At 34.7% G+C, this 15,838-nt stretch overlaps 1 protein-coding gene across 4 annotated transcripts in view; it reads left to right on the forward strand.

Moving 5' to 3' along the window:
- LOC124638035 (semaphorin-1A) overlaps nucleotides 1–15,838 on the forward strand; it is a 317,825-nt gene that overhangs the window by 263,791 nt on the left and 38,196 nt on the right. For all 4 annotated transcript variants that reach the window (XM_047174823.1, XM_047174824.1, XM_047174826.1 and 1 more), the window contains exon 2: nucleotides 7,252–7,348. In XM_047174823.1, the coding sequence (XP_047030779.1) occupies nucleotides 7,252–7,348 (97 nt within the window). The remainder of the gene's footprint in view (nucleotides 1–7,251; nucleotides 7,349–15,838) is intronic.

The following is a 15,838-nucleotide window of genomic DNA, read 5'->3' on the forward strand; positions in this document are numbered from 1 at the left end:
ATGAAGAAGGTGAATCAAGTACCAGAAAAACTTTGTAATGTTGGTAATTCTGACTTGAAATTAACTGGAATCATAATCATTCGTAAAATACTTCAAAATAAAATATTTTTCTTAATATAAAATAAAGGGCCACTTAATTTCAGATTTATTTTATGGAAGCTCTCTAAACACTAGAACAGTGTGTGACCCCATAAGACTCAGGTTAATAGCAGGCAGTCTAAACTGAATTAACCCAGTAGAGTACTGGCAACTTTGAGCACCTGAGTACTATCAAGTTTCATGAAAGACTTAGCTATTCGCGGAAAAGCATTAACTTTAAGTAGTGTCGGTTGGTCAAATGTTTCTCTAGAACTTTCGAATAAAATATAGCCGTTACTACTGCCATTTTGTAGAATGTATTCTCATAATTTTCTCCGTATTTTTGTATAATAATGTAGTACTGAAAACTTCTGTATAGTCAAAGTACTAAATAATGTAACAAACGAAAATTAAATTAGTACGAGGGTCCAATGAAATTAGTAAGACCTTGTAACAACAATGGCGGCCGCAACTTTGACGTAAGTACTAAGTACTACGAAAACTATTAAACAAAGGTACATAACTATCTCAAATATTGCTAAGTACACACTAAAATTCTTACACATTTATCGCTAAGGAATATCAGCATTACTTTTTCCTCCTCACAACCAAACAATAGAACCACAGACAAATCAATTGACGTTGAATTTTTTCCACATGTAACACCGCGATAATAATTTACACGGCAGCATTTCAATGATAAAGCGAAGATTTTTCGTGGCATTGTCCGGTAAAAATAGAAGGCGATAACATACGAGCGTTGTTAGTCGTTACCATGGCAGGCTTGGCCATTAAACCTAACGAGGCGAGCACGAGAGGACAAAATGTCCTGCCTGCCAACAATGACCGCTAGAGACGTGACTCGTGTCACTCGATACTATCGACCAACACAATCGATTACTGCTCGATTATTTATCGAACACTGACAGCAACATGAGCCAATGTAATCTAGACTATCTAGATGTGCCTCGCTGGAGTTGACACGAACTATTACTATCGAATGTCATATCATATTTACACAACAATCACGCAAACTTCAAATAACCTTGCCCGAATTATAGTTTGACTTTCGGAATATTCAATTATGAATATTGTTTTATATTTTATCAGTATTGACATTATAAAGTCTGTCGCATTTGTTACAATCTACTTCAACAGACGCCAATTACAATAAATATCCAGCTGTTGACTTTCATAGTATGGGATTAATCGATTCGATTATTCGATACTGGTGTCCCATCACTAGTAGATAACGACCTTTACCTTCCAGTGTGTAAGTGACGCATGTTCTGTAGTTGTTAGAGAAGGACCTTTTCACTTGGATAATTCATCGTGTCTCCACTTCAGTCGAAAAAACCGTTACGATACAATACAGGTTACATGAGGATAGTTTGGCGAAAACTCCTAGTGTGTTATTTTTCTTCTTTTAATGTATTTTTTGACCTTTTGGGTTTAACAGGACTGCTGAAGTTACTTCCAAGAAACGTTACGTTTTTTTCGTGATTCTTGCTTTTATCTATATCAAACTGGCAATTAATGCTAATTATCTGATCTTCGGATACATTTGACATCTTTTAATGAACATATTTACTTTATTTTATCTGAAATTAGCTTTTCCCTTTCATTCTTCAAATATGTCATCACATCACTCACAAAGTACCTATGTTCTTGTTTATTTGGTAACTATCACTTATCTACACCAGCCCACACAAGTTGCCACTTTGTTATAACTAAACTACGATTTATATCGGGAGGTACTTGTGGTATGGACTGTAACAGCGGTCGCCCGCTAATGGTGACGGATACGAACATCATGTGAATCGTAGTTTTTATATCCTAGAAACAAGCCTTATCAAGGCTTGTCTAGCAAAGGACTGCCCTTTCTAAAAATACGCATAAAACCGACACTATTATTCTAAAAAAACTGATTACAGTAATTCTAGTCATAATATCAGAAGGTTTAGTATCCACAATAGCTAAAATTTGTCATGAAACCAACCATTTGAAGCCTTGCCACTATATGACATACATAAAGATACTTCATATAAGTGTATATATAGTGATAAAAGTGTGACGTAAACAGTACTCAAGTGCGCGGAGTTGTTTACAGGCTTTCCCTTGACGTAACCATTTAGTATTTACGACCCCTAGGGGAGAATGGGGAGTTTGTACACAACACACAAACTCCTAGTAGTTTTCAAGATATTTCTTGTAATAGGCGTGATGATACGGTTAAAAAATTGTGATTCTAATTAGTCCGTCTTTTAGGTTACCAAAAAAAAATTGGAGACGTATTTTTTATTTTAAGAAGTATTAAAAAAATCACTTAGATATAAGACATTGAATATTGGGTTTGTGATGTCACGTTTATGTATTTGCATCTTCGTTTTTGAAAGAAAATAAAAAATACTTAAGGTTATCTAAAAGACAGACTAATTAACTTTTTTATGCCCCATGCTTACTAAACTATTTCGTCTAATTATTTTTAATTTATTGCAGGCACATTATTTAAGCTATATTTAGAAAGAATTTAAAAATAAAATATAATGTTTCTTTTTTCAGACAGTCAATTGTTTTTTAGTGCCTAATTTAACTTAAAATATCTTTTTGAAGAAAAAACTATTAAACAAAAGACACAAAGACTTATTTTCAGTTGATTGATTACAGTTTCGTGAATAAAAGATGTAATATTTTTTTGCTTTTATCTTTTTTTGTTCAAACTGATTAATCGTCTTGAGTTGTTCGTTTTTCATATCGCTTTTCTCTTGATGACAGTTTATTAAAAGGGTCACTTTTTCTTGAAAAAATTATTTTGAAAACTTGCTTAATTTTTTCGTATCAATAAAAAATGTGCAGTCATATTTATCGGTATGAATAAATGATAGTAATATGTAACTATTAAAAATACATTAAAGAAAACAGCATTAATTTTCCGAAAATTATTCTTAAAAAATACTGAGTAAATATGTTCATAACTTTAAAATAAACAAACCAAGAACCTCTTTGAAAAAATCTTCATTTTTCTTGAAATAAAATGGAAAACCATTATTTGGACACAGTATAAAAACACTCAAAAATCCTTCGTTTCGATACTATAGAAGCCTAAAGCAGTATAAGTATGCAACCTTAAACTTTTTTAAACCCACTCACACGCTCACAGTTTTCTGTCCTCATAAAATCTTTCCGTGCACTAATTAATATCCCCCCCTCATAAGTCACAATTTCATAGCACAACCTGCATCCAGCTCTGTACATTTAATTTCCGCATATAAACGCAGCTCGGAAAGGAAACCGAAACTATCTCGAATCTAATTTAGGACATCTCCAACACGCATACTTGCACTCAAACTAAATTAGCTCTGCACTGAAAAATGCACCATAATTCGTTGCACACAAAGTAGAATATGACTTTGACAAAAAAATGTGATACGCTAAGTTTACTAGGAAATGTTCTTTGTGACTAAATTGACGTAATTTTTGCTTTATGAAAACGTTACGGCGTGTTGCTAACTTTTGTTTTGGCCGGTTAAAACTTTTTTAACTGTTTAGTTATAGTTACTGTTTGAAAGCTTTTTTTGTTACTTTTTGATATTGTAAAACAAAAAATTGTCTACCTCAAATCAACTCTATATTTTCTAGTAAAAAGATGGACACTCTATAATAGCAATGCTGCAATACAATAATAATCCAAGATAACTAAAAATGCCTTAAGGAGAAATAAAGATCAATGTAATTCACAACAAAGAAACCAGCGCATACTAGCTTATCTCCCGTTATCTTATCCAATGAAAAAGGAAAACCATTACGTTTTTCTTTCAGTTATCGTCGCGTTAAACTTTAACAGGGTCTCTTCGACCTTTCATTATTTTAAAACTAATTAAAAAGTCTCGTTTCGGCCCAAGGCGGTGACGGGACGCGTGAAGACGCTTTGAATGTATGGGCCAAGGTCGCCATTTTGTTGCTGACGGGGTCCACAAATAAAAAAGTTTAGATGCCCCTTGTTAGTCGGCTTAAATCTAAATATCCCTAAAGCTATATATTCGGGATGGATAGTAAAAAGAGACATATTTAGATCGAGACTAACAATGACAGACGTTTGTGAATTCATACTTTCAAAAGGGTATATATTTTTCTGATTTTCCGATCCTTCGGAAAACGACAGAGGGGGAGGACATCAAGCGAGCGATTGTGGAGGCTAATATACCATGATCGACACTCCCACTCACTCCTGAATAGCGTATATGGAAAAAATGTTCACCCCAATACCATACACAGGCACCCAATTTATTTTTTATGCCATTTCAGTTGGCGCGATATTTTCAATATTGTCAACTAAGTAAACAAACGAAGGTTTTTCTCACTAACGATGTGATATTAACATACGGACAGTAAAATGAAACGAGCCATTTAATTTAATGACAGGTTTTTTTTTCAACTCATGTTGGATTCATAATATCATGTAATTCACATCGTTGTAATTCTTGAATTTCATGTAGGCACATAACTAATCATGATTTGTAAACCTTGTTTGAAAACCTGCATCCAAAGGAGCCTCTGCAACATACGAAAGTCCTTTTTAACATCACCTAAATCATTTTGACAAACTTAACTCGCGTAATCCTGCTCGTCTACTCGCCAACTTAAAGAACTTTCACAAAACCTTTTTTTACTAAAGGCCCTTTTTTTAAAAGATTGGAAAAAGATCTTTGTGGTCTTTGAAACTACGACCGCAGTTTAAATGACATCTCTGAATCCTCGAACACTCGGGATTATTGTCTAAAACCGGACCGTTTCCTTCCAAAACTGGCATTACTTTTACTCAGAATTCCGTTCCGGAGCGATCACAAAATTTTCAAACATTTTGTTCAACTAAAATGTGGTTCCACACGACTATTACATTAATTTTCATACACAAAGTTCCATAAAAATTTGCATACAAACTATCCGCAGAAATAACATGGGAAAAACTCTTTGTATTAAAAATTTAGAATTAAAACAAACACGAACAACAAATAGGCGGTAAAATGATACGCGGGCGTGTTGGAACTCTGTACAGAATACATGTTTTAAATCCCAAAGCTATATGCGCTTTAATTACCGTTTGTGTATGTTTATATGTGTGTGCTGTGAAGCTCTTTTTACGCTTGTAGCTCAACTCGAAGTGGTAATCAACTGGCCCAAATATATTATTCGAAAATATGCCAATGAATAAGTACATAGTTATATGTTCATTTTGTAATACGTCATTGTGTATTAATAATTAAATATTGAAATTAATGAACAAATTCGAAAAGAAGTACTAAATAACGCGAAACAATAAAGCATAAAATCGAATCTATGTATTTAAATGTTTAATTTAAATGAATAAGATTGTTTAAATAATGCAATTGTTCACATTTCGCATTTATCCAGTAAAAACAAATTGCATTTGTCGAATATAAGCAAAAATCACTTAATTTGTCAGTTTCACGCCAATTATTCGATTAGCGTTCGGAATTAAAATCGAATAACTCAACTCGTAATGTTTATTCGATTGAAATCACAATTTCATTTTACCTACATGGTAACTGGCTGTATATTTTTTTGTCATCTTACTCAACAAAGGTAGCATACCTTTCAAATAGGTAAGATCTTTGTTTTTACGAACGTATAGTCTCGCATACCTACTTTTTATTACAAAGGAATTTTTGAAGATAAAATTTCACGGCTTTCTACTTTATTATCCGAATTCTCACGGTAATAAATACCAGGAAATCCTCCAATAAACGATGTAAGCAGGGGTATTATTACAAGGAGAAAGACAACTATTCTGGTGTAAGTATATTGTATGAAATTAAATTCATTTAGGTACTTTATTCGTAAACAACTGATAATAAAAAAATATATACAATATAATCTTGTTTCTATAGAACAGGTCATAAACAAAAACGTCAATTCCCCTTAAAAGCGTGACTTTGAAAAAAGCAGCCAAGGTTATCTCCTCTCATGAATGTTTCCATAAAACAGCCCTCTTACTCCAAAACAATAGTGACGTTATTACAATGGGATAAAGTGGAAAATCGTTTGCAAATCCTAAATAGGAATCAGATGTCAAAAGGCCAACTTCGGATGAGGACAAAAGGAGTTTAATGAGGGCCACACCCATTATTTCAGACCTCATTTAGACTGGAGTTTAAGCTTTTAGATCGTATTAGAGGCATCTTTCTAAAGTGTGTCTTGAATTTAAATGGCTCCAATTAGAAGATTATTGTGTAATGAAACTCTCAAATGAGTGCAAACTTCATGATTTTGAGAGTTACAAATAGAGACACATTTACCTACCTATATAGGTGTTATTAACCAATCTTACCAAGGGTTATTGTGTTAGCTGGGTAGCTGTGTTAAGGAGGTCAGATAGGCAGTCGCGTCCTGTAAAACTATAGTATTCAGCTGCGCCCGGTTAGACTGGAGGCCGGCCCCCAACATAATTGAGAAAAAGCAAATAATGATAAGCATCATTAGTGGCTTTTTGGTCGATTTCTTTCAGATTTTCTTTCATATAAAGCGAGGAAGCTGACAAATCCATTCCAATGCTAATGGATATGCAAATATCTTCAGATCCACACAATATCGTATCCTTATAAAGATAACTTATAAGATAAAAAGGTAACCTTTACCTGCTTCTAACGTAATTGGATTTAGAAAAAACGTAAATACAGTGCTTCAAAGGGAAGGAAAGGCAAAAGCTTGTGTATGTTGCTTATTTCATTATCTCAATGTTTACAATCGATTTTATCGATATATGGTACATCACTATGAAGATATTAAAAGTTATACAGATTAATCGAATGAAAATAGTGTAACAGCCCTTTTATCGTCCCACTGCTGGGCACAGGCCTCCTCTCACATGGAGAAAGTTTGAGCATTATTACCTCTTACACCCTCATACTCGAGAGGTTGGTTCTTTACCCACTAGGCCACCACCACTTAATGAAAATACTGATGCTTTTTTTAACAAATATGATATTAATTTGTGTATTTTATCATACTGTCGTAGTTATTGTATAGTATTTTATTTTTAAAATTTCCTACTCCTATACGCCGTAGAAAAGTGTACTGCTCTTTGCGATTTCTTGAAAGTATGTTTGACTTAATGATTTTATAAACTAATGAATATTTTCCCCATTGTTTCAGGAGTGGATGACACGCACAAGTTTCTAGGAAACGATACACATACAGATTACTTCAGATTATTATTAAGGGATGGAAATTATCTGCTCGTCGGCGGCAGGTGAGTCAATATAGCCATTCTTATTGATGATACAAACTTTCTGCTATTACAAATTCAAATTACCACAAGGTACAATAAAAAAAACTTGAGGTATAAGTGAACTGTTTAGATAAAATTGACAAAATAAGTTTGAAAGTGTTGTGATAAAAATATACTTTTATGCAGAAAGTAGGCAGCAATTTTCACAAATTACGTCCGTCTTCAATAATCTACATCCTCTCTACAACACAGGAACGCGTCAAAAACATAAATACCACAAACACCTATTTCGTTTAAAGACTCACAAGTTATACATTCAAATGAGATACTTAGTTATTTGTTTTTCCCAACTCCACTTCAATTCGTTGCAAAGTTGGGGTACCCTTAACCGCACCGACTGAGGCGGTAAGAACGTGCTGTATCTACCCTTAACCGCAGACCTAACTCAGATGCACCTATCGCCATCCTCCTCGCACCCGCATAGATGTAGATAACGCCGTCTCGTTTGCATTTATAAAGATTTTTGGTTTGTGTTTGGATGGAGGCAAGACGACTTAAAAACACCCGCCCGCCGCCTACAGTCGCCATTTTATTACAATTTTGTGAGGAGCTGCTGTCGATAAGTTATCTCAAATATATTGAAGTCTATATCGGAGTACACAGATAATACCTATCTTAGACAAATCATTCACAAGAAAATATCCAATGGCAACGTGTAAAAAAAAGCCACATGATGTGATATGCAGTGAGAGTGCTGAAGTATATTAGTTTATTTATAAACGACATAAAGATACCTACTTGCAAACTTTTTCTTTAAAAATTCCATTGGACCCAGAAACAAACTTAAGAGAAAACTTTCACTTGGAACATTAATCTCATAGCTTGATGAATTAACTTCATAAACTTCTGAACATATTCCAACGCTCTAGATAAAAGTTTATGTTAATTAAGACGCTGCAAAATTATAACTTGATATAACAGCAGCTTTTTATATAGCTGGCTATAAACTAATAATATTCAAAATCTTTTAAAGGGTTTTAAAAATATTCATGAAATACGATCTCAAATAAAAGTAATTTTCATTTAAGTATCGCTAAATCGACAATAAGTTTTGCAAGTTTATCGACAGGGTAGCATCACTAGAGGGCACGCGACACATCTGCCTTCCTCGTAGCCGCAAGCCACTGCTTACATTCCACCAAATATAATTCTTTGTTTTTATGTAAATACTGGTCGCGTGCCTCTCGCTCCTCTAAACCCTTTGTTAAATAAATAACTACAATTGTACCCTGTAATTTTCTGCAGTAATCGCAGAACCGAGAGAATGCTCTTTAGTTTCGAAAAAAAGACGCCCAGTGTTAAGAACTGAGGAAAATCTTTACAATCCCATTTAGTGAGAAAAGTAGTCGTGTTTACAAGAGCAAATGTAATAAATGGTTAGCATTGTGTTTTGTCTAACGGTTTGTTTTGTGAATTTTTCTTTTTGTGAGCCATTGTAACATTCTGCGCTTGTTTTTAATGTTTGCAAAATACATTTTGTGCTAAAACGAAAAGTGATTTTAAAGGTCCAAAAAATTAAATTGAAAAATCTAATAACGCAATACAAACCGAAATGAAATTCCTCTCATCAACAAGTAAATAGCGACATACAGTTGAAAGGTTAAAGAATGAATTCCATTTGACACCAGCGGGCGGCGGGTCGGTCCGCGATTATTATATAAAACAAACGTCTGGCGTCCCAGAATAACTCCATAAAAACACTAGATATGTAGCAAATTGGACAATATTTTCCACAACGAACGTCGACTGTGTCCGTATAATTTGAAATATTCATCCGTTCCAGCAAAGTTTGCATTTCTTTCCAAATCAGATTTACATGACAATGGTCACGTCGTCGCCCAATGAAATTCTCATTGCAGGAACTTGGCTGTGAGGGATTTATTAAAGGGAGCAAAAAGGTTTGTAATAAAACCGATGTCGAGACGGTTCTTGACGGCCCGAGAACCGCAGAATAACTGCAGACCGCTTTTGTTTACACTTAACAGGACTATTCCTGGGTAATCAATCATGTTCCCGACTATATTTGCTCACGATTCATAGCGACCAACCATTGAAGTCCAAACAAGGTGATACAAAACAAAAAAATATACCAGAAATCACCCTGATCTCTTAAAGAAAGTGGTCTTAACTGATGTCTTTCTTGTATCAAATGACATCTTTGTCCAACCTGTATGAAATAAACAAAACATGCCTACATAGAATGAGTAAATTAACATAAACTCTAACATAACTCAATTGTATAAATATTCTTTGAAGTGTCATCTGTCTTTAAATTAATTCCATTTTAAAGTCAAATAATGTTTATAAATAAGATCAGAGGTATCCTGATTATACGCTAGACATTGATTTAAATAAATAATTCTGATGATAAAATTGAACTGAGGTCGTCTCCCTTGATCTAAGTATGGAAATCCAGAAATAGATTCCAATACATGAAGTATGGATTTGTAGTGGGTTGTTCAAGGCTATGTCATGAATTCACAATGTGTCTCATTGATTTAACATAACGTCGACTGTTGACCTTTGTATTATATTGGAAATAAATAGCAAAAACTTTTTGAAATCCCCCCTTTTTCTATTAATACCTAACAATCCTACGAAGCCATTATCATCATCATCATCTCCTGTCCCCATCTCGATTTTATTTGATGTCGGCAAAGCATTTTTTCTTCTTCCGCGCTCTTCTGTCTGCCGTCATCTCACAAGTACCTTTCTTTCTATATGTCGACTTTCACACCGTTCATCCATTGTCTCTTCGGTCGTTTCCTTCACTATATCCATTCATCTATGTTCATCACCAAGCACACAAAGCGAACAGATAAAATCTCATTTATCGAAAGTCGATTAAAAAGCCTATCTAATACGGTCTTATCTTATTAAAACTGATCTCCAAAAAGCTTCTGTTTAGGTTTTTCCACACAATATTTAGGGCAAGCCTCATTTTTCCGGCCACAGCCGATTTAATCTCCATTGCTATAATGAAATTCAAATACTATGTATGATAATATCCGAAACGTACTGTATTACATAACACAAGTCGTTCTGTTGTGGCTTCTACACACGCGGATATGTGGCATAAAGGCGAAGCTACTTATACCAAAGATGAGGTTAATTGAACCGAAATTGGATAAATGAAGGGCTTTCATACGAGATCGTGGCTGAATTGTCTAATCAATATCCTATTCTATTTTTTTTATAATAATGTTATAAAAGCGAAAGTATGTAAAGATGCATGAATGTAATGGATTTTGATAATATTCTTGGAAGTAATGTATAAAGTAAATGTAAAAATTACTAGGAAAATCCCAGGAAGGCGACTATTTTCAGAAGTCTATGCAACTCATATGTTCTTCGTGACATCGTATGACCCGTATACTCACTCCCACACATCCTACTCTAAGCGGAAAACGCTTCGCGATATTACGTTTATCTCAGTCGAAAACCCTTAAAACCCTTTCCTATCCAGACGAAGTTACACTATTATAGGGCAGGGCTGCCTAGGCGCTTCGCTCGCCCGTTTCACACCCACGCCCTTAATTTTATAAGGACGGAAACGTTATTCGGTGCGCGTCCCGTGTAATGGTATTCCGCTGTAGTGTGATCCTCTTTTGTGTGGCCTTTTAACGAAATTAACGTTGTTTCGACCGGCTCATATGTACACCATGTTATCAAAGCAACGCTTACATTATATAAAACCGTTCAGATTTTGGCGGGAGCCAATCCCAAGATTGCGCGTCGATTTTTATGATGAGGGTCGGCCGATGGAATTGATTTGAATTGAGCCTACCGTTCAGTTAGTTTCGTGTTTTATTACAATAATACTGTTTGCAGAAAAATATCCGGGTTTAATTCTATTTTGTTTGGATTCGATTTTCAAAAAAATATCGCTCTTTTTTTCTATTCATATCCGGGTTCTGGCCGTATGTAGTCGAAAATAACAAACAGATACCAACCTATTTTCTTTTCCGCGGAAAAAATAACATCATTATGCAAGGTTTCAAGTTCACTTCACCATTGTTGGTATACCCATCCTAATATAAGTGCACGTGTGTATCATTATGTCGGTGAGTTCTCTCGGCATATTATACAGAGGACGTTAGCAGGGGCTCGCAAACACCGCCAAATGGCCACTTGTGGGCTTATCACACGCACACCCACTTTTACATAATGGACGTCAAAATGATACTTGCTGATTTCGTTTTTATGTCGCCACCTAAAAGCGTAAAGTACGTAGGTGTAGTATCTCTGTACATAAACACCGTATCTGCAAGAATTTGAGTATTAATAATATAGTACGGAAAATGAACGTAGGACATTTTTGATAGTATAAAACGTTAACTTTTTATCGACACTATCTCACAACAATATTTTACTTCGAACATACCCATTGAATCTAAAATACGAACGCAAAATTCGGCGATCGTAAAAATCCGCGCGAAAATAACAATTTCAAAATATTTGCTAAACTATTTCGAAAATACAATTTTCATTTCGTAGTTTCTAGTCAATTGCCGCGTTACTCTTTTTTATACGGTATTCATGTACGTCCAGCGTATAATAAACCGGGCGCAGTCCATTTTTGCGCAGAATTTTTACATCACGTAATAACATTGGGGCTGAATAAAAGGCTGAATAAATAAATCTGCTACTAATTAATCATATTCATACGGGCCCCAGTTGGAAAATCAATTTTGAATATGAAAACATTTGGACAAAAAAGTCGCAACTACGGCTTTTTGAGAGCGTTATATCTTCAACATTTTGTTCTTATCGTGTTTGTGCAAAGTTTTAGAAAGACCCTTCGTTAGGTACGGTTTATAAACTCTGTTTACCTTTCGGAGAAGTAATTAAATTGAAAAATAGGGCTTGACTTGAAGTATTTCTAGATTCAGGATAAACCTTTAAATTAATTTTGTTTTTTACCTTTTGAGATTGTTATCCTGTTATCTGCTGTTGAATAAACGTGTTGCCTTATTAATTACTACTTAAACTTTACTCTTTGTTTATAAGCACATAAACATATTTAATGAAGCCTAACAACCAATAAAAAACTACAAAACCAATAATCAAATCCAGCCCAAACCATCCTACAAAAGAGATCGAAAAAACAAAACGGCAAAGACGAGCCGAGCGTCCGCGGCAAAAAAAGAAATGTAGGTAATCATCGCATCAATCACTTGGGCACCAGGGTCTGGAGTGGCCCCCAGGGTACGAGGCCCGCAGCTCAGCACTGATTGAGACGTGCTTAAAAGAACCCTAGCTTCCATGACGTCATTGATGACGTAATTAGACCAGTGTTGCTAGAACGAAAATAATAAAAAGTGTTGGGATTTTTTTGTTAATGTTTGTTAGTCTTTATCTAGGTGAATATAACTCTAATAAGATTTGTTGGGAAGGACTTTAACATTAGTACAATAACTTTTTATTTAAAAGAAAAATGTACACAAACAAACATAACAAGACCAGACAAAACTGACTAGCTACATTCCCCTGTTACTCAGCCACCGCAAACCGATTCCTCTAGGAGTAACAACATGCATGAAATATTACTTGCAACCTACACTTACATACAGTTCAGTAACATTCCTAAATTAGTATCTATTGTACAAACAACGAAGGGCTGTGCCCTACTGGGGCTACAGTACCCTTCAATTAGAATTAGCGAAATAAGGGGCCGTATGGAAACTCCAACTTAGAACACAAAATAAACATAAGTCAATAGAATTCCCTATTTATGTGATTACTCCCTTTCACGAAGAAATGACGTCACATTTACCGTTTAAACTTGAGAATAATAGGTATAAAATAATAACAAAGTTTCGTACCAGTGTTATTGTTAACTTATGCCCAATTATGTCGAAATTGTAAGAAACTTCCGTGATATTAACAATGTATGGTACATTTACCCGCGAGAAGCAAATAAGGCTTCGAGTGATATTAATGTACAGAGTATTGGTATCGGTGGAAACCTTAGGCAGCTGAAATTATATCATGAGAAGCAATTTATAGGATGTAATTTCAGTAGTTAGGGCTAATATTTAATGTTAGCAGAATGCAAAATGATAACATATAATACGTATCTACCTATATGGTCAATGGTGTATTAAAAAAACTATAACCGACATACCCTTTGCACTTTTACTTCATAGTAAAAGTCTCGTCCGTTCTAACCAGTAGAGAATAAAAGCACGTTAATTGAAATAAAACACACGTAAAATGCTACCTCTCTTAAAGACGTAAACTCCACAATAAGTACAAGAAATAGCGAAAATCAATAAGCAAACTTCTAAACACAAGTGTTTTATATACAAACGGGTAAATAAAACAACCTTATTATTGCTGCCATACGTTTCCCGGCCTTTCTTTTGATTAAACAATACAAGAGTTAGGGGCAATTTGAGGCAGTCCGGGGAAAGTTGGCCAAGAGAACCTATTTGTTGTGGCCTAAACAAATAAAGTAGTTTGGGGAAACCAGATCAGTTAACTTCTTAAGTGTGTGAGGATGCCACCTTATGCGTTTGGATTTGTTACAAATTGCTCGACCTACTATTTACTTCAACCTTCAAGATTTGCCTGAAGAGTTTGTTCATTGCCTTATATTAATTTAGTTTTCTTGGAAGACTTGCTTTTCTTTTATAGGAACACAAAACAAACAAACACATAATGCCAGTTTTTGAGAAAATTTAAGCTGATTTACACCTACTTAATGTATGCCCATTGCCCATGTTTCGACAGTTAGGTAGTACCAAGAGTGTATAATTAATCGACAATTGCTAGAAGTCATTAGGCCTACATAGAAGTCGAGTCCAAGACAACATTCTAGGCACTTTTGTTTGACCCTTATTTAACATTTTTAATGCTCTTAGGGTTCTTAAAATCTGAAAAGCGAGGATCAACAAAGCGCCTTGAGGTTTTCTTAAAGCTTAAGCAATAAATATTCATTATATAGAATTATACTTAGTATTTGTACAAACACTTGTCCAAAACACTTTGACAAAACCACTTTGGAATTAGGTAATTAAAACTTGTCTAAGATTAGAGTTCCTAAGATTGACATTGTTGAAAAAATTGTTCTTCTTAGTTTTAGCAATATTTTGAATGTTATAATACCTATTAAATTCATAATCATGACATAGTAAAGTTAAAAAGTCTGGGACTAAGATTTTTGATATTATTTTTGGCTACGCTGACAATCGTTTGGCAAAGCGATCGAATTGTTTACCTCTCTGCTATTAGAGTTTTCCTGTGCTGAATCTGCCTTGATAACAATTAAATTAGGCCCTTTTTCACCTACATTAAATCTAGATACCTCAAATAAATTCGTTTAAACCCAATATGAACTAATATAATTTAGCGTAGTGATCGACACATAAAATCATTGACGGCTGGGCGTGTCGGTTCAACGAAATTAGGGAATATCGTTCTCACCTCAATCACTCGATAATCCGCTAAGTGATTGACGTGTTTATCGTTAAATATTTAGCGCTTCAAGCGATCCACAGCGCTTTAAGCGATGGACTGTCGGATAACAGACAGAATTAATCCCGATAATTTTATAAACATGATCTAGTTTTGGGTTTATTGAATTGTGGGTTGGGTACAAAACATCTATTCGGGGCATATCGTATATGTACCTATAATAAATACAAATGAGCTTCATTCATCTGTAGAAAATACCACGAACATGAAACAAACTTGTAAAACTAACACAATACGCGGTTATAATAAACCCCTTTGCAGCCACACTATTTCAACTCGACTGAACAACAACAAATGGGCGACAATGTTTCCGAAGGATTACGTTCGCAAATATCATAACCCCACCGTGTCGTTCGCGCAAAAATGTCAATTATCATTTCGTGTATTCCTGTGAAAGATGAAACCCTTCCCATTTACACTCGCCATAAATCACGCTGATGTCAGAACGAGACAACAATAGAACCGGCGCGGTCGGCGTTTTCAGCGCTTTTAATTAAAATGTTAAGAATTTGTATTCTGCATGCGGGCCGTTGATACCCAGCCTACCAAAACCCCTCCTTCTCAACCGAATTCAAGCAGCGCAAAGAAATACCAGAGACCAACTACACTGGTCCTACCGATGCTGAAAAGAACACCTTTGTGTAAAAAGGTAATAACTCACACAAAGAGTATGAAAGAAAATCGTTGCCAAAAATACATAACTTTTTTAAATTTTTTGTTTCGTAAATAAACATTTCTATGTTATAATCTGTTTTTTTCTGTATGTTGCGTTATTTGCTTTATTTTTATTTCAGTTCGTTAGATAACCGACAATATCGTCCGTGTTCTATCAACGGATTTTTATTTCTATTCTGAAACCAGAAAAATCTATCGAACAGATATAATACACTTTATTGCTTTTGCATAACTTTTAAGTTATAAACTTTTATTCCGATAAATTCACCTAGTCAATCTACTCATAGCTAAAATTGA

This window comes from Helicoverpa zea, chromosome 17, assembly GCF_022581195.2.
Source record: "Helicoverpa zea isolate HzStark_Cry1AcR chromosome 17, ilHelZeax1.1, whole genome shotgun sequence".
Taxonomy (NCBI): domain Eukaryota; kingdom Metazoa; phylum Arthropoda; class Insecta; order Lepidoptera; family Noctuidae; genus Helicoverpa; species Helicoverpa zea.